General features: G+C 42.4%; 1 protein-coding gene across 3 annotated transcripts in view; it reads left to right on the top strand.

Annotated features, from left to right (window-relative positions):
* The window catches only part of DNAH9 (dynein axonemal heavy chain 9), a 378,056-nt gene that overhangs the window by 187,850 nt on the left and 164,351 nt on the right, over positions 1 to 25,855 (top strand). For 2 of the 3 annotated variants that reach the window (XM_050764993.1, XM_050764994.1), the window contains 5 exons: positions 3,453 to 3,618; positions 6,404 to 6,506; positions 7,059 to 7,298; positions 17,898 to 18,059; positions 21,429 to 21,625. In XM_050764993.1, coding sequence (XP_050620950.1) covers positions 3,453 to 3,618; positions 6,404 to 6,506; positions 7,059 to 7,298; positions 17,898 to 18,059; positions 21,429 to 21,625 — 868 coding nt within the window. Of the gene's footprint in view, positions 1 to 1,845; positions 2,051 to 3,452; positions 3,619 to 6,403; positions 6,507 to 7,058; positions 7,299 to 17,897; positions 18,060 to 21,428; positions 21,626 to 25,855 lie in introns of those variants that run through there. The other variant, XM_050764995.1, reaches the window with a different exon arrangement.

The raw sequence follows: 25,855 nt of genomic DNA, 5'->3' as shown, positions 1-25,855 counted from the left end.
GCCTTAGCCTCTTTGTCCTTAATTTCAAATGGGGAATAGTAAGACTTTCTTTACCTATATCATGGGGTTTGTAATAATAATAAGATACATTCATTCATTCATTTATTTAATAAGTGATTTTCGAGCACTATACTATGTGCTAGATAATACCCTAGGTCCAGAGGTTATGACAGTGAGACAAACAGTAAAATCCCTGTCCTCATGGGGTTTAGATTCTAGTGTTCAAGGGGATGGATGGGGCAATACACAAGATAATAAGTAAAGATATAGGATATTAGGTGGTAACAAGTGATGTAAAGAGACATGAAGCTGGGGCAGAGAATAGCAGGTGGGGCTTTGAATTTTAGGGTGCATACCAGGGAAGACCTTACTGGAAAAATAGCACCTGGGTAAATAAACTCCTGATGGGTGTGAGGGAGCAAACTGTGCTGGCATGTGGAAGAAGAGGATTCGAGGCAAGGGGTACAACCAGAGCAAAGCCTTGGGGCAGTGAGTGACTCATGAATCAGAAACAACTACTCGGGAGGCTGAGGCAGGAGACTTACTTGAACCCAGGAGACGGAGGTTGCAGTGAGCCAAAACTGCACTCCAGCCTGGGCAACAGAGTGAGACTCCGTCTCAAAAAGAAAGAAAGAAAGAGAGAGAGATAGAGAAAGAAAGAGAAAGGAAAGAAAGAAAGAGAGAGAGAGAAGGAAGGAAGGAAGGAAGGAAGGAAGGAAGGAAGGAAGGAAGGAAGGAAGGAAGGAAGGAAGGAAGGAAGGAAGGAAGGAAGGAAAAAAAAGAAACAGGGCGGCTGGGGCAGAGTGTGAGGAGGACAACAGGAGAGAAAAACAGATACAAGTTTAGTGAAAGTCAACAAACTGGCTTTTGCTCCAAGTGAGACAGGATGCCACTGGAGGGCATAAAACAGGGGATGGGCACGATCCAATTTGCATTTTACAAGGGTATTCTTGTCTGCTGTTTTGAGAATATAGTGTAGGGAGTCTAGGGCAAAAGCTGGGAGACCATTTGGGAAGATTCGTAATTACCAGGTGAGAGCAGATGGACTAGGAGGGCAGCAGTGGAGATGGCGAAAAGAGATAACAAATGGGAAGCCCCTTTGAAAATTAAATTACAGGTCGGGCACAGTGACTCACGCCTGTAATCCCTGTAATCCCAGCACTTTGGGAGGCTGAGGTGGGTGGATCACCTGAGGTCAGGAGTTCGAGACCAGCCTGACTAACATGGAGAAACCCCGTCTACTAAAAACACAAAATTAGCCAGGTGGTGTTCCATGCCTGTAATCCCAGCTACTCGGGAGGCTGAGGCAGGAGAATCGCTTGAACCCGGGAGGCAGAGATTGCAGTAAGCCAAGGTCATGCCACTGCACTCCAGCCTGGGCAACAAAAGCGAAACTCCAGCTCAAAAAAAAAGAAGAAGAAGAAGAAAATTAAATCGCCCTTCAAGTATAAGATGGCAGTGCAATAGTATCCAGAGAACAGCACGAATAAAACCATTCACCCTGGTGCAGCAGCTGACACGGTCTGTGTGGCCAAAGACTGAACCCCAAGCTGTTCCATGCAGGTCTCGAGGAGAAATCAGTCAGAACGCACAAATGACCCTGGGCCCGGGCTCCGGGTGTGGGCTTGAGTTTCCAGGCTTGCTGAGAACGGTCAGAACCCAGAAGTGTGGCAAGAGGGTCACATTTCTTTACATGTCTTGTTCATTCAGCTCCTTCAACATCAACACTTTTCCTGAAACTCAGACCCTCTTCTGCTCCTCCAGTTCTGCCTGGAAACAAGAGTAGATCGCTGTAATTCCATCCTAGGTGTGACATGGAGCAGAGCATGGCCAAGAAGGGGTCAGCAATGTGCCTGTCTTTCCTGGCGGACCCTTTCTTTCTCGGGAGAACTTAGTACCATCCGCCACAAGATAATCCCGTGCGCTCCACGGCCACTTCTTGCTAACTGACATGGTTCTTGCTAACTGACATGGTTCTTGCTAACTGACATGGTTTTCTCCTCAACGATCCTTTAAAAGCATAAAGAGCTTAATCAACCCAAATTACAGGGTCTGCTTAATTCCAGGGGTTGATTTGAATATCATTGCCTTGGGAGGAGGAGAAACAAGTCTTTCTTTCTAAGGAGAGAATTTCCTATTAGAAGAACTGTTCTCAAAAGCATGTCCTTGTCAACCCATTAATTATATTTCATGTTGACAGATCTCACATATAGTTGTTATGTCTTTAGGGGGGAAGAAGGTGTTGTGTGATTAATTGGTTGATAGTGTATGTTAATTGGATGCTAATTAAATTTAAATTTAATTCATATTTGAAACATTTAATTTAACTCTGGACCAGAAAATTAGAATATTCGAGCCACTTGAAGGAACTTGTCTTTCTCTCTGTCACCTTCATATGTCTATTGACACTTTCTCCTTGTTTACAAACTTGTTTTTCAAGAGAAGAAATCAGATGATTCTTAGCGCTTCCAGCTGTAACAGGAAGTGTTGGTTCTTGCAATTCATAAATATTTCATTGCTTTACTGGAAAAAGTACATATATCTCCACCCTATTACTTAAGTTTGTTCTAAGCAAGTCCTGTCATGCTGGAAAACTGCTGTTAGATTCCTTTCTTTGGCTTGATAATTGAAGAAACCACTCCAGAGGAGAGTCAAGGCACCAAGGTGCTCAGACAGAGAGCCAGGAAACCTGAGAGCAGGGGAGGGCACCGTTGACACTGGAAGCATCTGGAAAATTCTCTGAGGCTGTTTTTACTACATCCTGCCAAGGAAAATCCCATGAGATGAACTCTCTGGGAACACAGTTGGCAAAACATACATTGACGCCTTTCTTATAGCCTCGGAGAGGAAAGGGCATCTACCCAGCCCTGAAAGAAGAACTGCAGCCTTTATGCATTTTTGCTGCCTTCAGTAGAGAGGGCAACTCTACCTAGGAATTCAACTATTCATAAGCTTCTTTGGAGTAGAGTACCTGGCCTTGGGACTGTAAAGATATTTTCCATTTTTAGTATATAAACCAAGAAAACTGGGGACCACAAGTATGACAGAAGAAGCATAGTCTGAGGTTTAACCACTGTGATTTGTATCCAGCCTTAGTAAAGTCGCTGAGTTCTTTTGAGCCTCAGTTTCCTCATCTATAAAACGGGATAATACTAATCTCACAGTTATGTTATAAGGATTAAATGAGATAATTAAGATGGGTAAAAACTTAGCACAGCCCACGTGGTGAGGTATTCAGTCCCCATTACTGCCTAGTAATTTCAGTTTTCACTTTCCGGTCCTGTAGAATGCCCGTTGGGAGCAGCAGTGGTTGTTATTGTTGTTGTCTTTTGCGTTGCTGTTTTTTGCACACATGCAGGCAGCACAATTGCTTGTCCTTGACATCTTTGCTGTCTCATTACTGGCATCTGAGATTTGAGCCACCTTCCCTCACTGACTCGCTGTCTCCCCAGCTGTCCTGGAGAAGCCTCTGGAAAAGAAGGCTGGTAGAAACTACGGCCCTCCAGGCAACAAGAAGCTCATCTATTTCATTGATGACATGAACATGCCTGAGGTGGATGCCTACGGGACGGTGCAGCCCCACACCATCATCCGGCAGCATCTGGACTATGGCCACTGGTAAGAGTGCCCATGTAAAGGGACTGGCCCAAGGGGGCAGAGCCTAAGGCAGGGCTGAAGGCCAGTCTCTATTCTGCCTGAATGGCAAACCTCAGCATAGCTCTGGTGCCAGATGGGAATCTTTGTGGTAAACCACATTTCTCATGCAGTTCTCTATTTCCCAGAGGGGTTCCTTCAAACAGGGGCACTAATATTCACATGAAAAGTTTAACCAGAGAAGACACTGAGCTCTCATCTAAGGAAAAAAAGCCTACTTTTTGCTTCAAGACTCATGTCTGAAGTTGCCTTCTTCAAGTGCCGGAAGCAGAATTAACCACTTCCCCTGCACCATGGCCCCACAGCACTGGGCATGTGCTTCAGTGATAACTCCTAACACAGGCCAGGTGCGGTGGCTCATGCCTGTAATCCCAGCACTTTGGGAGTCCGAGGCAGGCAGATCACAAGGTCAGGAGTTCGAGATCAGCCTGGCCAATATAGTGAAGCCCTGTCTCTACTAAAAATACAAAAATTAGCCGGGCGTGGTGGCAGGAGCCTGTGGTCCCAGCTGCTCAGGAGGCTGAGGCAGGAAACTTGCATGAACCTGGGAGGCGGAGGTTGCAATGAGCCAAGATCATGCCACTGCACTCCAGCTTGGGTGACAAAGCGAGACTCTTCTCAAAAAAAAAAAAAAAAAAGGCTGGGCACAATGGCTCATGCCTATAATCCCATCACTTTGGGAGGCCGAGGCAGGTGGATCACAAGGTCAGGAGTTCGAGACCAGCTTGGCCTATGTGGTGAAACCCCATCTCTACTAAAAAAAAATACAAAAATTAGCCAGGCATGTTGGTGCGCACCTGTAGTCCCAGCTACTTGGGAGGCTGAGGCAGAAGAATGGCGTGAACCCAGGAGGCAGAGGTTGCAATGAGCCAAGTTTGGATCACTGCACTCCAGCCTGGGTGACAGTGCAAGACTCCATCTCACAAACAAACAAACAAACGAAACACAACACCTAACACCCGGTACCATGTACGGTGTCTGCAGACCTTCCAGCCTCAGTGCCTTCAGAGCAGCTCAGAGGCCTGGATAGTATCTCTTGCAACAGCATAATTTTTAATGGCAAAAGGTCTGAACTTACTAGAAAAAAAAAAAAAAGTCACTGATTTGAGACAACTTTGACTCACCTTTCTACCACACACTGAATCTACTGCTGAGAAAGAGTGAGAAGAGAGAATTCAGAGAGAAAAACGGTAGTTAAGACGGCAACTTGAGTTGCCTTCCCTTCCTTCCCAAAATCTTTACTGGATGCCTGACATATGCAGCCGTTCACAATCTCCACACTGACATTTGAGCAGCTTAATTTCATGGGCAATAATTAAGAGTCAAGCTAACTAGTTTTACTTTAGATTCATGGTCACAAACCTTAAATGGAAAGTAGAAGCTTCCTGGAAATTCTACCATATGGTTTTAGTATGTCTACTCTCAGAAATGTCTATTTCATTCCATCTTCCCTGTCTTTGATCTTCCCACCACCCTCCGCTGATGGCCTTGCCTTCTCAGAGAACACAGATGCCACCTCCATTTCTTGCTTCCACATCCATACAACTCACCCGTGTCCCCATGCATCCCTCCTCCACACTCCTGTTACATCTTACCTAAGGCCGAACCATCCACCAGCCTCTTCATTCTACTGTCTCCCACTCCTGAAGTGCTCACTTCATCAGTTGGTCCCCATCTCCTCATTAGATGCTTCACATCATTTAAATTTGCATAAACGGGCTGGGTGCGGTAGCTCATGCCTGTAATCCCACCACTTTGGGAGGCCGAGGTGGGTGGATCACTTGAGCCCAGGAGTCCGAGATCAGCCCGGTCAACATGGTAAAACCCCATCTCTACTAAAAATATAAAAATTATCCAGGTGTGGTGACACATACCTGTAATCCCAGCTACTTCTGAGGCCGAGGCAGGAGAATCGCTTGAACCTGGAGACAGAGGTTGCAGTGAGCCGAGATCATGCCATTGCACTCTAGCCTGGGCGACAGAGTGAGACTCTGTCTCAAATAAATAAATAAATAAACAAACAAACTTGCATACATTTCTTCAACTGAGTTAAAAAATTACTTTCTAATTACTGTTCTGTCCCCACTCCCTTATCTCCCACTCACTCCTCAATCTACTGTTGTTTGATTTCTGTTCCCTCCACTGTTCTTGCTAACCTACTATCTGCATCATTATTGTAAAATCCAAGAAATCCTTTGCAAGCTTGTCCAGCCACCTTATTTTGTCGTTGTTGTTGTTCTGTTTGGTTTTGTTTTTGGCTTTCAGCAGCCTGAAGCCATGGTTTTTAGTTTCTGTCTCCAGTGATAAGTGGAAAAGAGGGATGAGGAAGGGACATTACTGGCTCAACCAGAAACAGAAACTAAAAACCCATGAAGGATTTTCTCCCTTAGACACCCCTGCTGGAGTCACTACCTTTCTTGTTCTCTCTGCAGCCCTTGATGTGGTTGACCACTCTCTTCTTTTGGGAATACTGGCTTCCTTTGCCTTTTGGTATGGCATATACCCCCTGATTTTTCTCCTGCCTTTTTGTCCATCCTGTGGGCTCGTCTTTCTATGCTATTTCTTTAGATACTGAGGTCCCTTGGGAATCTGTCCTAGGCTCGTATCTCTTCTCAATCCCTGCCAGTGGATCTAGACTTTTTATCACCCAAGCACATGAACAGTAGGGCACATCCTACCTCACCTTGACAAAGCACTCACCTGCCTCGGTCCTCAGACACATTTTACCTAGAGCTTCTGACTGTTCCAGGTATGATCGGAGCAAGCTGTCCCTAAAGGAGATCACAAATGTACAGTATGTTTCCTGTATGAACCCCACGGCAGGCAGCTTCACCATCAACCCCCGGCTTCAGGTACAGGAGGAGCCACGGGACCCGGGTTCTAATCATACCTTACTAGAGCAGATGCCCCTTGATTATAAGTAATAATTGGCTTTTTTCCCCACGCAGCCTCTCCGAACGGTAAATCAGATAGAATGCCAAATTTCATCTCTAGGGGAAAAGAGAAACTCCTAGACTTAGAGTCTCAAGATTGGAAGGGATCACAGATTTCATCTGATTTGATCCCTCTTTCTTCAGATGAGGGAACTTCAGAGAGACGAATGACTTTCCCAGGGTCATATGGATTCTCAGTATCAAATTCAGATTTGGACTCAGCTTCTCTGAGTCCAAGTTTAGTTCTCTTCCTACTGTCCCAGGCTGCCATCTTTGACTGAAGGTGCTTTGCCTGTTATTCCCCTAGTCATTTTAAGTTCAACCTAAATGTGGGCATAGTGTAAGCGATGGGACCAAAATACAGATTTAAAGGCTATAGAAGAATGTTCCGTTATTATCTCCAAATTCAGAAGAGGTGATTTCTACTCTGTGGTAAAGGATGTTGAGCTCATGCCTTTGTTTTCTGTGCAGCGTCACTTCAGCCTGTTTGTCCTCTCCTTCCCGGGGGCAGATGCCCTGTCCTCCATCTACAGCATCATCCTCACTCAACATCTGAAGCTTGGAAACTTCCCGGCATCCCTGCAGAAATCCATCCCCCCACTGATCAGTCTGGCCCTCGCCTTCCACCAGAAAGTTGCTACCACATTCTTACCCACAGCAGTCAAATTCCACTACATCTTCAACCTCAGAGATTTTGCCAACATTTTCCAGGTGAGTTCATCGTCTCCGAGACACCCTAGGGGCTTATTCTTAATAAGCTCCTATTCTTAATAATAATAAGTAGCTAATGCCCAACTCTTAGGCACAGGCAAAGCCACTGTTCATACGTAATCATGAACATAAGGAGACACACACAGTGCCATGGGCTCCACAAGGAAGGCCCTCAATAAAATAGAGTTTCCTTTGCCAATTAAATTATTTCTCAGTAAGCAGCATGCATCTCTGAGTTGGTTCCTTAGGGGCTGCAGAAGGCTCAACATCTTAGAGATAGTGTTATATAATGAGTCCAGTATGCCTGGGAAGAAAAATGGCCTGAAAGAAAGAGAACTATTTTGGATCTCTCATTGGTACATCTATTGATCTCGGGATGAAAAAGAATGTTCCCCAAACCGTGCAAGATAGCTCTGCTTCCTCAAAAAGCCACATTGTCATACTCCTAAGATGCCATCTGCCAGCCCCTGCGAGGGCCTCAGTCCTAAAATTCCCAGGTTCATTTCTAGGCCAAAGCTGTTTCAGATCTTTCCAGCTGCTTATCTGAATAGTGATGGCATATCTCTGCCCATTGCTTCCAATTGCTTAACTCATCACCGTCCAAGTCTCCAGAGCGCCATCTAGCAAACCCAGACCCTTTCTTCCATCTGGTCAGATATAGCATCCTCATGTAGCCAAGTCCACAACTCTCCCATTCTGGATAAGAATCTACAGAAACTCATTTACAGAGAGACCTTCCCCCAAGATAACACTGGGTGATTATTGAGGGAAGGATGCCTTTTACACCAAGCAGAGACCACACCCATAAAGGAGTGTCAAAGTGAATTAATCAGGGAGTGACACCACCTTCCAATGAAAGCACATGTAATTGAAATTAATTTCCCAGAGCAATTGTGCAGGTAGGACTTTGAGCCAAACCAGCAAAACTCCGGACCCTGACGATATAGGGCCAGGTTGTTCTAGCCAGAGCTCCTGAATGTAAGGAGCGGAAACCTACTAAACCCCGGTTCAGAGACTCAAGAGCTATGGACCAGGAAGGCTTCACCTGAAGGTGGAATCAATGAGCCCCTCAGAATAAGTCTCTGAGAACACATCTAGGCTAGTTCAGGATACCACTCCTGAATTAGATGTAGCTCCCAAACATTAACTCATTTTAAAAATTAAAAACAAACAGAGACCCACATAGATCATATATATTTGCCCAGGAGCACAGGGAAGCCAGTAAAGGAACTGGAATCTAGGCCTTTAGGTTCCTGGCCTGGACGGCTTTCCACCACACCTTTCTGTCCTCATCTGAATTTCCAATGAGGAAAATAAGCATGTGATGGTTAAGGCAGCAAGAGAGACTCAGCTCTGAGCGTATAAAGCCTGCATCTCTGCAGCCCTCAGGACTGGATAGCAGCAAAGTTTCTGCTTACCCACAACTGGCTCCCATTTTTTGAGCATTCATTGAGAAAGACTTTTTCACCACACAATCTCTCTCTCAAATATTACTGCAGCTCTATGAAGTGGGGGTGTTACTAGGTGGATTTTTCAAAAAAAAAAAGAAGTTAATGTCGTTTGATCAAATCTACACTGCTCATAAGTGACAGAACTGAAGGGGAAAGCATCAGTTATGCTCCATTTACCAGAAGCAACCCAGAACCTTAGCTTCTGCCTGGAACAGCGGTCTTGTCACCTGTACCCCCTGAAATTTAATACTCACGACAACCCTTTGGGACAGAGATTGTTATCCCAATTTAACAGAGGCTCAGAGAAGTTACTGGCTAGTCAATGACAGCACAAATGGTCAGGGAGGTTAAAAAAAAAAAAAAAAAAAAAAGGTCTCGTGGAATATCGTAGAGTCTAGCCCAGTAGGAACGTTGAGTTTTATGGAAAGGAGAGATGAGGTTGGAAAGGTGACTTGAGACTAGAGTGGGCCCTACTTAAGACTTAAGAGTTAGACTTTAGTCTGTAATAATAGCTAACATTTACTGAGCAGTGCTAAGCCTTTTACATCTATGAATGCACTTAATCCTCACAACAACCCTAGAAGATAAAATACTGATTATTTTCAATTCAGAGATGACAAAACCGAGCCACAGACAAATCAGTCTCTTGAGTGTGACTGCGTGATTGCATAATGGTAAGCAGCAGCATTGATAGAACAGCTAGAATGTTCAGCCCTGCTGTGGAGGTAATTCAGGGTGACAAAAGGCTTCCGGAGGCAAGAGTGCACCTTGTGGTAGTGGTCACTGATGCAATATCAACGAGGAACCGGCTGGGCGCGGTGGCTCAAGCCTGTAATCCCAGCACTTTGGGAGGCTGAGACGGGCGGATCACGAGGTCAGGAGATCGAGACCATCCTGGCTAACACGGTGAAACCCCGTCTCTACTAAAAAATACAAAAAAAAAAACTAGCCGAGCGAGGTGGCGGGCGCCTGTAGTCCCAGCTACTCCGGAGGCTGAGGCAGGAGAATGGCGTGAACCCGGGAGGCAGAGCTTGCAGTGAGCTGAGATCCGGCCACTGCACTCCAGCCTGGGCGACAGAGCGAGACTCCGTCTCAAAAAAAAAAAAAAAGGAGGAACCAGAGAGCAGAGAGATGGGAGTGGAGATTGTTCCCCTGGCCTGTTTCTCTGCCTGATTCAGTTAGCCTGAGTGGAAACCCCCTGAGGTCTGCATCCCAGCCAGGCCTCTTTGCAGCCTGCCAGCTGTCAGCTGCTCCAAGTATGGAGAATGCGATACCCCTGAAGTCCTGCCTCCCTTCGGCTACATGGTCCCCTCACTCTCCTACTCTAATGAGAGTTTCAGGCTCATAGCTTGACCACAGTCTCCTCCTACCGGCTGTGAAAAGAAAAGCCTTAGCCAAATTAGATTTGGCAGAGTCTAACTGATCAAAGAACAATTCACAAATCCGAATCGGGCAGCCTACCGGGCCAGAGTAGGCTCAGAGAGACTCCAGCATAGCCACATAGTGGAAGAAGATTTCTGGACAGAAAAGCAAAAGTGATGTAAAGAAAACTGAAGTGAGGCACAGAAATGGCTGGATTGGTTACAGCTTGGTGTTTGCCTTATTTAAACAGAGTTTTAACAGCTGGCCACCTGCAACTGGGCGAAACTCAGTGATTGGCACAAGAGTAGGTTACAGTCAATTTACACCTCCTTTTAATTTATAGTTGACAACGTACAGAGCAACTTTTAGGCCAAACTTAAAGTACATCAGGAGGCAGCTTTCAGCTAAACTTGATTTAACACTCCCTTCCTCCCTGAGTGTCTAACCAAAGGCCTGATTAAGCACGTCACACACCAACTCTGCAGCATCTTAGATAGTTATGTGTTGCACTGAGATGGGGTGGTTTAATGTCTACAGCTTGGTGTTTGCCTTATTTGAACACCAGTTTTAACAGCTGGCCACTTGGGATTGGGCGAAACTTGGTGATTGGCACAAGAGTAGGTTACAGTCAATTTACATCTCCATTTCGATTACAGGTCACGATATACAGAGCAACTTTTAGGCCAAACTTAAAATACATCAGGAGGCAGCTTTAAGCTAAACTTGATTTAACACTCCCTTCCTCTCTGAGTCTGACCAAAGGCCTGATTGAAGAGTATAGAGGATGGTTTAATGTCTACTAGGAGACAGGCACTGCCCAGAGTACGGTGTTGTTTTCCTTTATCCAACTTGATACCAGGCTCAGTAATTCAGACCTTCTCTGTACTCCCCTTGTTCTGTTCAGATCAGAACAGAATTTGATAGTGTTCTCATATGGTTTGACTCTGTGTCCCCACCCAAATCTCATCTTGAATTGTACTCTCATAATTCCCACATGTTGCAGGAGGGGCTGGTGGGAGATAATTGGAATCATGGGGGCAGTTTTTCCCATACTGTTCTTGTGGTAGTGAATAAGTCTCACAAGATCTGATGGTTTTATCAAGGGTTTCCGCTTTTGCATCTTTCTCATTTTCTCTTGCCACCGCCATGTAAGAAGTGCCTTTTGCCTCCCGCCATGATTCTGAGGCCTCCCCAGTCATGTAGAACTGTAAGTCCAATTAAACCCCTTTTCCTCCCAGTCTCAGGTATGTCTTTATCAGCAGCATGAAAATGAACCAACACATGCTCTGAGTAGCAGAAATCACTAACCATTCCCATCTCAGTGCAACACATAACTATCTAAGATGGTGCAGAGTTGGCATATGACATGCTCACATTTACTCAGCCTTAATTGTCAACCACCCTGACTATTTGGCTATAACAAGATTTATAAACTTCAACTGATGGCTTGCCTCACTGTAAAACACAAAATTCTAGAGGTCAGACTCCTGGTTGGTGCTTTCTCTTGTCCTCTGCATCTCGTATATTGCGGGTACCTAGCAGAGCTGAGGAGATAGAAGCTGAGATAAACATCTGGGTGGAGCCAAGGACACCTAATGGAATTTCTTTTCACTTTTAATAAACTTTATCAAAGTGTAACATACAAGTAGAAAAGCACAAAAGCCACAAGCATACACCTTGGTTAATTATCACAAAGGGATGCCACCTATGTAATCACAACTCAGATCAAGAAAGAAAACATTCTCAGTACATCCCTGATGTTCTCCTTTGCACCGTTCATTCATGCTTTCCTGCTTTCCTCCTCTTGCCAGCCCTAAATATTGTCTAAATGTCTAACATCATAAATTATTTTGGCCTATTTTTGAACTTTATATAAATAGAATATATAGTCAATATCACTTTGCATCTTTGTTCAGTATTATATGTGTACCTCTATTAATAATTGTTACTTTTAACTCAAACAAATTTACAAGAAAAAAACAAACAACCCCATCAAAAAGTGGGCAAAGGATATGAACAGACATTTCTCAAAAGAAGACATGCATACAGCCAACAGACACATGAAAAAATGCTCGTCATCACTGGCCATCAGAGAAATGCAAATCAAAACCACAATGAGATACCATCTCACACCAGTTAGAATGGCAATCATTAAAAAGTCAGGAAACAACAGGTGCTGGAGAGGATGTGGAGAAATAGGAACACTTTTACACTGTTGGTGGGATTGTAAACTAGTTCAACCATTATGGAAAACAGTATGGCGATTCCTCAAGGATCTAGAACTAGAAGTACCATATGATCCAGCCATCCCATTACTGGGGATATACCCAAAGGATTATAAATCATGCTGCTATAAAGACATGTGCACACATATGTTGATTGCGGCACTATTCACAATAGCAAAGACTTGGAATCAACCCAAATGTCCATCAGTGACAGACTGGATTAAGAAAATGTGGCATATATACACCATGGAATACTATGCAGCCATTAAAAAGGATGAGTTTGTGTCCTTTGTAGGGACACAGATGCAGCTGGAAACCATCATTCTCAGCAAACTATCGCAAGAACAGAAAACCAAACACCGCATGTTCTCACTCATACGTGGGAACTGAACAATGAGATCACTTGGACTTGGGAAGGGGAACATCACACACCGGGGCATATTATGGGGAGGGGAGAAGGGGGAGGGATTGCACTGGGAGTTATACCTGATGTAAATGGCAAGTTGATGGGTGCTGACGAGTTGATGGGTGCAGCACGCCAACATGGCACAAGTATACATATTAAAAACCTGCACGTTATGCACATGTACCCTAGAACTTACAGTATAATAATAAAAAAAAGAAAAAATAATAATAATAATTGTTACTTTTTGCCTTAAAGAGTAACAGTTATGTTTCTTTCTTTTCAATCCTTAAATTGTTTAATTTCTTTTTCTTGTCTTATTGTGCTGGCTACAACTCAAGTACAATGTTGAGAAGCAGTGAGAGTAGCATTTTGTCACATTCCTAATTTTACAGGGAAACACTTTTCATAGTTTGCCATTAAATATGATGTTCTCTACTGGTTTTTCTGGGTACCTTTTACCTGGGTACCTTTTAAGGAAATATTTTTCTGTCTATAGTTTACTAAGAGTTTTAATTATGAATATGTGTTGAAACTTAACAAATGATTTTTCTGCATCTGTTTAATTATATAAATTTTTTCTCTTTTAGTCTGGTAATATGGTAAATTACACTGATTATTTTCAAACATTAAATCAACCATTCCTGGAATCAACTCATCTTGGTTGTTTCATGTCTTTGTTTTAATATTTTCCTAGATGTCATTTGATAATTTTTAATATAATTTTTGCATCTATATTCATAAGATTGTCTTGTAATCTTTCTCTAATATTCTAAGGTTATAAAGTCCTCATAAAATACTTTGAGAAATGTTCTCTCTTTTTCTGTTCTCTAAAAGATTTAGTAAAACATTGTGTTGTACCTTCCTTAAATGTTGGAAGAATTTACTGGTGAAACCACCTGGAGGTTTGTTTGGTAGAGGTTTTAAATTATAAATTCAAATTCTTTAATACATATAAGACTATTCAGATTTTCTGTTTCTTCATGCGTCAGTCATGTTAAGATATCCATGTTATCAATAGTTGCTAATTTACTGGCATAAAATTATTTGCAATATTTTCAGATTATCTTCAAAATATCTGCTGTATCTGACATTATGTCCTCTTCCTTATGTTGGGTATTATGTGTGTCTTTTCTCTTTTTTTCTCTTCATCATCCTTGCTAGGGAGTTAGCAATTGTGCTAGTCAAAAAACCTGAAGGGTATACCTGCATTATGCATTTGACTTTCTTACTGTCTTAATTTGATATCCATTTTGTATATTATTAATACTCACTCTTTGCTTTATAATTTTTATTCCTACTTACCCTGGGTTTGGTGTTAGTTTATTCTAACTTCTTGGCATGGCTACTTATATCATTAATTGTCATCTTTTGTCTCATCTAAAATACTCATTTTAAGGCTATATAAATTTATCTCTAATCATACCATTAGCTACATCATGCAAGCTTTTATATGCTGTATTTTATTATCATTCAGTTGATAATATTTAATCTCCACTATGATTTCTTCTTTGACTCATGGAATATTTAGAAGTGTATTGCTTTTTTTCAAACATGTAGAGATTTTCTAGTTATCTTTCTCTTATTGATGCCTACTGTTGTCAGAAAACACTCTATATGGTTTTATTCCTTTGAAATGTGTTGAGACTACTCTATGTCCCAAGATATAATCGATGTGCAGGTTTTTAAAAATGCATTCTGCAGATATTGGGCACGGTTTTATCAATATTCCAGTTAAAGCAACCTTGTAAATCATGTTGTTTAAAAAAAATCCTATAATTTCTAGATTTTTTTGTCTGCTTGTTCTTTGAGTCCCTGAGAGAGATGTTAAGATATTTCACTGTGATTGTGGGTATGTTTATTTTTCCTTTTATTTGTCATATTCACTTTATACATTTTGAAACTATGCTATTTATTAGGTGCATACAAATTTAGAATTAGTATATCTTCCTAGCAGACTGATCTTTTTCTTATTTATTAAGTGCACTTCTTTATCTCTAAAAACGATGTTTGCTTTAAAGTCAATTTTGTATGACATATGACTATTCCATATTCTTTAGTCAATATTTTTATGACATTTTCACTTTCTTGCACTCAGCTTTTCCATATTCTTATATTTAAGGTGTATCTCCCATAAGCAGCATACTGTTGGGCTCTTTAAACTCCAGCCTGACAACATAGCCTTTTAATTACAATGTTTAGTTCGTCTATGTTGTTTTATATAATAATATATTTATGATTAAATCTACTTACACTCTTTGTTTTTAATATATTCTACCTATTCTATTTCCTTTCTTCTAACTTCTTGTATTCTATCAAACTAATTATGTTTTTATAATTGTTCTCCCTCTTTTAGCATAGTATATATCCTTTTGCTATTCATCTAATGGTTATCAAAGGCATCATTTTATCTTTTTGTCTTTTATAAATTAGCATATTTATTAATTGCCATACAATGCAAGGATCTTGGGACAATTTACCTCCCATTGACTTTTGTGCTGTCATTTATTTTAATCCTCTGTATTTTGAAAACCCACTGATATCTGTGTTTTAGTAATTCAACATTCCTCTAGAATTACTCATACGTTACCTTTTCCATTGCTCTTTATTCCTGTAAATTTCTGTTCTTTCACCTAGGATCATTTTTATTTCACTTGAAGAACTTCTTTTTAGTATTTACTTTAGTTCATATCTGTTGGAGAAATATCTCGCAATTTTAATTTGACCAAAAATATATTTCTTATTTTTAAAAAATTTTAGGGGTGACTTGGATTTCTAGGTTGGTAGCTATTTTCTTTCAGCAATTTGAAGGCTTCTTTTATTGTTTCCGTTGAGAAATTAGCTTCAGACTTATCACTTACTAAATACTAATAATACAATTATAAAAATAAACCACAACCTAAATAAAGTCTGTCAAATTCCCTACCTTTGAGACATTTGCCATCACCTGGAAGAAGCAAACCTGTACAAAGACAAAGTAATAATTTGACAACGGGTGAGGTGGCTCATGCCTGTAATCCAGCACTTTGGGAGGCCAAGGCGGGCGGACCACTTGAGGCCAGGAGTTCAAGACCAGCCTGGCCAATATGGTGAAACCTTGTCTCTATTAAAAATACAAAAATTAGTTGGGTGTGGTGGTGCACGCCTGTAATCCCAGCTGTTCAGGAGGCTGAGGCACGAGAACTGCTTGAACCCAGGAGGTGGAGGCTGCTGCGAGCCGAGATCGCGCTACTGCACTCCAGTCTGAGTGACAAAAAGTGAGACTCTGTCACAAAAATAATATTGAAAATAATTTGAGAAACTAATAATTCTTCTGTAATCGAGATGTATACATAAAGGCTCTGTGAGGCACATGGGAGGGAACGTCACTGGGCGGGAGGGAACGTCACTGGGCGGGAGGGAACGTCACCGGGCAGGAGAGGTGTCTTGGGCGACTTCAACAAAGGCTTCAATTGAGCTAGATCTTGAAATATGAGCATGGCAAGCAAAACAAAAGGCATGAAGGCACAGAAAAGGGTACAGGATCAGAACATAATGGGAATTTTCTGAAACTGGAATCTAGGTTTTTTGGGAAGTAGTGATAAGAGTGGTCATGAGGGGCCGAACACAGTGGCTCATGCCTGTAATCCCAGCACTTTGGGGGGCCGAGGCAGGTGGATCACCTGAGGCCGGAAGTTCGAGACCAGACTGACCAACACGGAGACACCCCGTCTCTTCTAAAAATACAAAATTATTTGGGCATGTTGGCACATGCCTGCAATCCCAGCTACTCAGGAGGCTGAGGCAGGAGAATTGCTTGAACCCGGGAAGCGGAGGTTGCGGTGAGCTGAGATTGAGCCATTGTACTCCAGCCTGGGCAACAAGAGTGAAACTCCATCTCAAAAAAAAAAAAAAAAAAAAAAAAAAAAGCAATCATGAGGAAGCAGATTGTAGTAACATTGTCACCAGACCTATATTCTATGCTAATGGATCTGCACATCATTCTCTGAATTTAAGTAAAGACCCATTAAATGATCCCTTTCCCTCTAAGACAAGAAAGTAAGCAATGAGAACAGGCACAGACATAGATGAGCTTGAACTTAGAGAATTTGTTGAGGTTATTGAGGGGCTCTAACATTGGGTCTCCACTTGTCAGTAAAAGAAAAGAAGGTTAGGACTTTGGCTAATAGTAACAGAAAAAGATGACAGAGAAATTTGAAAAGAATAATAAATATTTGAAACCAATCCTGTAGCACATAGGAAGGGGAACTGACTAGAGAGATAAATAAATAGATTGCTGACCTGCCAAGGTTAGCTATATCCATTCTAGCCCTTTGTTATAGTTCTGATTTTACATAGTCAATTGTTATCTGAATCGGTTTTCAAAATGGCACTTGTGGAATTGAAATATAGCAGAGAAACCACTTTTTCCCTCATTGTGGTTGATTCAAAATGTAGTGGCTAGAATTCCAGGCATTATAGTCAGGAAGACCTGGTTTCAAAAATTTGTGGTTTGAAGGAAGGCAATTTACTCTATGAAATGGGGCATGTTTTCTTTCTGAATTCCAATCTTCACATTATACAAAATGGATTTAGTAATAATTATTTCAGGGGATCATCATGAGTATTAAAAGAGCTTCATCTGGCAAAGCATCTAGTCCAATGCTGGCTTCAATAGCATCTAATCCACATAACTTGCTTCAATAAATTATAGCTGTTGCAGTTGTTATTTTTATGATGAGCACAAAAGAATAATTCCAATGTATTGAGTATGTAAAATGAGCAATACTTGTTTCCTTAGGCATATTAATTTGAATTATTTAGACCACTTTAGAAAGTCAGTATTTTTATTTTACTTTGAAAAGTGAGAAAACTAAGACTCAGAGATGTCACATGCCTTGCCCGAAGTCACACAGTTGCCTAGTGGTTGCCCAAAGTCACAAGTCACATAGTGGTTGTGCAAGTATTTGAAGTCAGGTCTAACTGCAACCCTTGGGTCTTTCTTTACAAGCTCCCTTTCAGCTTTCCAAGTATTCCCGCCACTAGAATGATCTACTATTTAGCAAGACAAGCCCTGGGCATCATCCCAGGTTAGATAAAATGCTCCAGAAAGTTTTCCTAGCTATTGTACCTCTGGATGGTTACTAATGTTATTTTTTGTGTGTCTGTTCCCTTGAAGGGCATTCTCTTCTCCTCAGTGGAATGTGTGAAATCCACACGGGATCTCATAAGGCTCTATCTGCATGAATCAAATCGAGTTTATCGGGATAAGATGGTAGAAGAAAAGGACTTTGATCTTTTTGATAAAATCCAGAGAGAAGTGCTCAAGAAAACTTTTGATGTGAGTATTGCCCTATGGATTTTTTGGTATTTGAAAAAAAAAAGATAATTATACAGATGATCACCCAAATGATAAAATCTAGCTGTTTAATGGAGAAAGGCCAGAGTCTAGGTGAGGAAGGAAATTCTGTCATGATTTTGCCCAGGTAAAAAGTGCTGAGGCAAGAATAGATGCAAATTAATCCCAGAATCTCTGTGTTGAGAAGTCCATAGAGATCATCTGACCCAAGTCCCTACGTGGTACTTAGTCCCCTCGTAGCATTTCTCAGATTTGTTACCCCAGTGATGCTCTAGCATCCTTGAAAATGCATGATCCCATTGTTCCCAAGGCTGCCATTTTGGGGCCGCTAATAACTGGAAATTTTGAGCAATTTTGGAACTTGGAACATTTGAAATAATTTTAGAGACTGAACATTTGGTCTAATAATAATCTAGAAGTTATTTCTCTGTCCACTACTCAGGTCTACATGACAAACCCTCAAATATTTTAATGCCATTTATCTCACTCTCCCTGAGTCTTCTCTGCTCCAGGCCAAATAGCCTCAATGCTTTTAACCATTTCTGACATGGATTGGTTTCAAACCTAAAGAACTCTGACATCCTCCTGATTGCTCTCTCACCAGTCCTCCCCTCTGAAATTGTGGTGCCTGACTTTTCGTCGCACAGCCCAGCTGGGGTCTGACCAAAAGCAAGATCATCATTCTCCCTTTTCTTAAAGACCATAGTTTTGTTACTGTGTTTCCCAAAATATGTCCTGCTAAACAGTTTTACTACAAGGTACTTCTTGAGAAAGTGTCTGTCATGAAATAAGTTGAGAAAATGCTGTATTGTATATGACTCTCTTAGAAATTCATGGTGGATTTAAGACATTAAAGTCCTGAAATCTTGAATAACTCTAATTTACATATCAGTCTGCAAATGTATTGGACCCTAAAACTCTTTCCTCTCATTAAACTTACTAATAATTTACATAAAAATGGCCCATAGATTATGCCTTGGGAGGCACTGATATAGTAGCACAGCCTGAGATCGTATTGTATTTCTTAGTGTCGAAATTACTCCACAGTGAACACTGAGCCTTCTATTAACCAAAGCCCCATCTTTTCCACACATCCTGCTTGTCTGTCCCCTCTGGAAATTAGAAATATTCAAATTTTGTATTTAGGTATGCTATGTTGTCCTTATACTCACCTTGTTTGGTTTACCTCCGTATTTTTTTCCTGATAACACCTTGACTCTACCTCTGAAAATATTTACAGTCCATCCCAACCTATGTGCCAGCCTTTTGAATGTTTAGACAGCATTTTAAGTCACTTATTTTAGTCTGCTTTTGACTAAGCCAGCCATCCTAAATTCTCCCACTTCTCTCAGCATTGTTATTGGAGCCTGATGTTTGAGACCCTCATGTTAGATGCCTTTCTCTGAGCATCGTAGAGTTACCCAATTCAGGTACTCATTGCTGGCCCTGCAGATTAGTCTTCATTGTCTTTATAAGTTGATCTGAGCTAGCACTTCAGAGTCATATCACTTGAACTTTCAAATAGAGTTTCCACATGTGAGTCTATGTACTAAGAGCACTGCCTTTTGATCACAGACCCAGATATATGAATATTGCCATTATCCTTCCCCAACAACATTTGAAATGCCAGCCTGAAGCACCCTTGGTCACACCAAATCTTGGTATTGGTATCAAGGAAGAGTTGCCAGATTTCCACCAACGAAGCGATACAATTCTGTTTCCACTATTCAAAGCTTAAGCTTCTCTGATTCATGGCCCTGTGTGATTTGGCATCACTATTAAGGAATCTTTGATTCGCTGAGTTGGTTGATTTTCTCTCTGCCTTCTACACAGCATGGCTCTGATCATAAAATTGAAGACTTGTTTTGTTCATCAAAGAGTCTTTGTAAACCAGGCTTTCCAAAACTGTACTTTAGTTCCTCCTCCGCTAGATGGTTGGTGTCAATTGACTGCTATAAGAACAGATTCCCAGGACATTAGCCCATTCTCGAACAGGGTAAATGCCTTCCCACATTATTTCCTCCGTCCTCATGTGTTTTCCTAATAGCAAGAATAGCCCTCCTGCACTGCATTTACATCTTATCCAAATGTCTGAGCATTTTTGTTACTGGTTGGCAAAGCCAGAATAGTTTAAAAGTTTTCTACAGTTTTTGAAACCACCTTCAAAATCTAATAACTTGTTTATTTTTAACTGTTTCCAGTCCTTTCTTCTTACACTCAGGCAGCAGCCCTGGTTTCTCTATAGATGTTACTGTCTTCCTCACTTGCCCTATATTAGGTTTGGTGAATCTTGTCCCATAGGTTTACATGGCTAACCCTACAGTGACTTATGCCCTGGGACGTGTGCCTGCTGATAAATAACATACTGGTTACCTCTTTCCCAGGTAGGTCTTCCAGTGTGAACTTTAGAAGGAAAAAACGACAGGTGGGGACAACTGCTCATGCTGGCATAACTTCCTATTTGTGTCTTAGAAAACCTATTCTTTCTCAGACTTTTCTCCTCGATAACCTTTTCTCCTATCTGAAGTCTCAGGTATTTGGGTTTTGACAGGCAAGTAGTTACTTTTTGTCTCCACTAACATGAAAGTTAAAAAATTGGTTTTCTCTTCAGTATTTAGAGGATACACTGGTGAAGAGACATATACTCCTTATCCTTCAAATTAATTGAGTTATACTATACTATAACCAGCCCATATTTATTCAACATGGTAACATTTCTCCTATGCGTGAGATTTGACACACAGCCCGAAAGTGTTGTAAGTAAGGAGTTCTACCATAACTGCGTTAAGATTACCATAAATGCACCAGTCACCTGAGGGTGGCTAGTAGCGCATTCTTCAGAAACCAAGTCCCTGGACCGAACCTATGAAGTCAGGGCTGGCAACATACTTGTGTAATCTCACAGGAAAAGATGTTGGATGGCTTTGCTGTGGATTGAGGACCTAGATCTGTTGGGATGTACATGCAGAAAGTGAGGCGACTGGGCCACGATCCTCTTCATTCGATACTGGCGAAAGAGCCCCCACTTAGAGAAAGCCACCCATCCATCCCTATCTACTCTTCTTCTCACAGAGGCACTCTCTTACTGTGCTTGTGAGGAGGCTCCATCCCACCTCCCACTTCCCATCCTCAGGCCATAAGGAATAACAAACATGACCTGAGGCTTCATGGAGCTGGTAGATGGATGTCAAACATCCACTTAAAAGGACTTCTCAAGAGAAGGACATGTTGGAAGTAGCACTGATGCTTAATTTCCAGGGAATGTGCAGAGCAAATCAGGTGTCTCTGCTCTGTGGAACCAAGCCCTAGGAGTCAATAATGAGGGCCCTTATTCCTGTGTCTCATCACCAGGATATTGAAGACCCTGTGGAGCAGACCCAAAGCCCGAACCTGTATTGTCACTTTGCAAATGGTATTGGGGAGCCCAAATACATGCCTGTACAGTCTTGGAAACTTTTGACCCAGACTCTGGTGGAGGCCCTGGAGAACCACAATGAAGTCAACACAGTGATGGACCTAGTTCTCTTTGAGGATGCCATGCGCCATGTGTAAGTGTGCTTCTCATCTTCCTTTTCCTCAGTTGCTTCCTCTTCCCAGTCACAGGGGGTTTCATTCGGCTATTTGAGGTCACTTCTGTAAAACCAGGAAAGGAGCTCCTGCTTCTGCCTTAAAGGTCAACATGGCTGCTGGCAGAGCAGCTGCAGCTCCTGCCACCGGCCCTAGGGGGCAGCACAGTGCCGAGCTCAGGCAGGAATGGGTTCATTTCCAGGTCCGCCATTTGCTATCCTGGGCATGATCACAGTGACACCGAGGACAGACTTGAGGTCATAAAATGAGACCCAGAACAGCTCAGGAACTCCATCGCCACCTGGCTGTTAGTCCAAGGGTCATTTAAAAAAATGAGATAGGCCGGGCGAGATGGCTCACGCCTGTAATCCCAACACTTTGGGAGGTGGAAGAGGGTGGATCATGAGGTCAGGAGATCGAGACCACCCTGGCTAACACGGTGAAACCCCGTCTCTACTAAAAATACAAAAAAATTAGCCGGGCGTGGTGGCAGGCGCCTGTAGTCCCAGCTACTCGGGAGGCTGAGGCAAGAGAATTGCTGGAACCCGGGAGGCCCAGGTTGCAGTGAGCCAAGATTGCGTCACTGCACTCCAGCATGGGCGACAGAGGCTAGACTCCATCTCAAAAAAAAAAAAAAAAAAAGAGGGTTTGTGTTCAAGTGCATACATATTTCAAAAATAAATGTCCTTTGATGTTTTTGCCATCTAGTGAATCACTGAAAGTAATAACCAAGCCTCCAAGACTGTCTAGCCTAACAAAGGTTAGAGGATCCCCAATGGCCAGAGGGGGGGGACAGCGGGTTAGTGGTGGACAAGGAGTGGGCGCAACAGCCAGACAGGCTATGAAGTTCTGTAATAGGTTAGCAATGTTCTAGTCCTTCTTGTAATAACTTTAACAGGAGAAGGACGTTAAGTCTTGTGTTAGTCACACCAAGGTGTGGTCCAGCGGGAGTTCCAGGGGGTCTAACTGTTTTCTCTCTCCCCAATAACGGGGTCTGTGGATGTTACAATAGTTATAAGGACAGCCAGCATTTTGGTGCCACCAATAGTGTTTACAATTGTATTTAGTCTGATCAAACTCAAAGCATTATTATTGGTGTCATAGGTTTGGCTATTTGGAAAAACCAGTAAAATTTAGTAGAATTGGGGCTGTTGCACCCCTGAGGAAGGGCAATCAGCACTGGCCAATAATTTTCCGGGCTTATGAGGTTGCACCATCCCGACCCTGCTTCTTACATTTCCCAATCTGAGACCTATCACCAGCGCTCACTGCCCTCCAAAATCCTTCCACCTTCCCCCAGGGTACTCACGGTCTTAGCAGCAACATCCGCTTCATTTCAACTTCTCTGAACTTTCCCTTTACTGCCAAATTGTAACTGATACCTGACTGACCCCTGAGTGGAGGAAAGCTGTTTTTTCTTCCCCATTCTATGTGCTCCATGACCTAGAGAGGAGTAAGTAACCTCCTTACCCCCAGTCCCCCAACCCAATGGCACATTTAAGTCCTTTCTTCTCTTATCCTTCACAAACCCCTGTTCTTTTGAGCACAGGTCAGCTTTTTTTTTTTTTTTTTTTTTTTTTGTTTTTTTGAGGTTTAGAGGTTAGCAGTTCGGTTGACTTTCGTCCGACCGGAGAACCAGGGGGTTTCGGGGAGTTTTATTTTTATTTGTTGTCCTATATTTTTTTTGGTTTTTTTTTTTGATGTTTTGGTCTTTAGTATTTTTTTGTCCACCCTCACCATTCTGGAATCTGGTTTTTTTTAAGGGGAAGCTTTGTAATTTTGGAGGTTAGTTTCTGTTGCCCTGGGGCAATGCAACAATGGCAACTTTTCTGGCTGCATTTCATACTCATTCTTTCTCCTTGTCACTGTTATCTGCTGACAGCCAATTACTCCCCATCATCGGCTAATGGCCTTAGTCCCTGCCCGCCCTTCCTCCTCACCCATGTCTCACTCCTGGCATCTAGCTAATAATTCTTTCTGTTCCTTGGCTTGCTTGGCTCCCATGGTCTTTTCTTCTAGCCCACCTCAGCCCTCACTCTCATGTTCCTATCATAGGAACCCACCTCAAAATCCCAATTTCAAACATCCCACTTTCTGACCTGTACCTGCCACTCTCCCACTCATCTGCTCTAGTCTTTCATTCAATTTCATCACGACTTCATTCATTGGACCAACTACTTCCCCAGACTCCGTTGTCTCTCCCCCTACCATGTCTTTACTTTCCCTTTTTAAAAATTTAATTTAACTTAATTTAATTCAATTTAATTTAATTGTTTTTTGAGACAGAGTCTCTCTGTGTCTCCCAGGCTGGAGTGCAGTGGCGTGATCTCAGCTCATTGCAAACTCTGCCTCCTGGATTCAAGAGATTCTCCTTACTTTCCTTTTTAACCACCATAGACTCCATCATCCCAGTGCCAGCTCCCCTAACTTTCTTGTCATTGTATCCACAAAATCTCACTCAGGCTAAACCTCACTATCCTTTTTTTGTTTTTTGAGAGGGAGTCTCACTCTGTCACCCAGGCTGAAGTGCAGTGGTGCGATCTCAGCTCACTGCAGCCTCCGCCTCCTGAGTTCAAGCACTTCTCCTGCCTCCGCCTCTGAAGTAGCTGGGATTACAGGCACCCACCACCACACCCGGCTAATTTTTGTATTTTTAGTAGAGACAGGGTTTCACCACATTGGTCAGGCTGGTCTCGAACTCCTGACCTCAGGTGATCCACCCACCTCAGCCTCCCAAAGTTCTGGGATTACAGGTGTGAGCCACTGCGCCCAGCCCCAACTATCTTCTCATTTCACCCTGCCCCTAAGCAGCTAGACAACTGTTGAAGAAAAATCTCCCACCATGTTGATTGTTTTTGCTCCAGATCTGCAGCCATAAATATCAAACAGGCCTCAACATTGCTAGAAATTGCCCTCCTCTACCCTAGGCATGTTGCTCCTTTCACCATTCCGTGATAACTGCGTTACACATTTTCCTTCTCTTTTCAAACTCCCAGTGCCTTATTCCCAGTTAATGAGCACCTCTCTTTTTTCACTGGGATAATGAAAGTGACCAGAAGAGAATCTCACATCTTCCCATCATCAAATCTAACAGCCTATGTGTATCCCTGCATCCCTCCCACAAGTCCTGCCTTCCCTACAACTTCGGTTCATGAACACCCCTGTCCCTGCCTAAGTCTAGTCCCTCCACCTGCGCCCTGGATCCCATCTCCTCTCACCTTCTCAGTGGCTTCACCTCTTGCTGTAATTATCTCCTCTCTCCCTCTCTCTCCTTCTCCCTCTCCTATTTTCTCTCTCCCCTCTTTTATCGTACTCCATCATTAATTTCTGGATTATATGCATCAGCATACAAACATGCTGTGTTATCACTTATCAAAAAATAATAAACTATTCCTTGCCTCTTACATTCCTTTCCATCTGCTACCCCCATTTCTCTGCTCCTGTTCACAATGATGCTCATCCAAAATGTTGCCCATCTTTGTCTTACTTTCTCATTTCTGATTTCGTTCTCTGCCCACTTCTTAGCCCTTGAACAAAGCAATGCTTGTCATCGTCACCTCTGTAGTGAGGTGACCCACGTCTTGCTGAAGTCAGTTGTCACTGCTAAGTCCTCGCCTATATTACATGATGCCCCTGTGACACTGGTCAATGATTAACCTCTCTTTTTACATCATCCACTCATCCAACATATATTTATTGATTAGACAATCTTAGGATGAGTGCCAGGATCCTAACCCCTAGGACAGTGTGTGGAACCTAGCAGGCTCTCAGTAAAACTGCTTAGCATGTTATATGAGAATAAATCATGCAGAGGAAAACAGAGAGGGAAGGGGAGTAGAGAGGACTGAGGGTGATCCTAATTATAAATAGGGTCATCAGGAAAGCCTCCCTGAGAGGGTAGCATTTAATACGACTTGTAACTCGACATAGAACTCTCCATGTGCCTGGTGCATAGTGCTTTGCATGTATCATTATATTTAGTTTTCGCAAAAACCCTGAAGAAGTAAAGTTTTGTTACTGTCTCTATATTATCAATGAGGAAACTGAGACTGAGAGGAGAGAAGTTGCCTAAAGTCACACTCCTCATAAATAGGTAAAACTTGCAATAGCACGATCTGGCTCTAGAGTCTGTGCTCTCTACTATCATCCTATGAAGCTTCTTCAAATATTTTCTTGTATCCCCCTAATCTGATGTGAACTTCTTGAGCACA

Source organism: Macaca thibetana, chromosome 16 (assembly GCF_024542745.1).
Source record: "Macaca thibetana thibetana isolate TM-01 chromosome 16, ASM2454274v1, whole genome shotgun sequence".
Lineage (NCBI taxonomy): Eukaryota > Metazoa > Chordata > Mammalia > Primates > Cercopithecidae > Macaca > Macaca thibetana.
The sequence above is the reverse complement of the archived record's forward strand: the minus strand, read 5'-3'. Positions and strand labels throughout refer to the sequence as shown.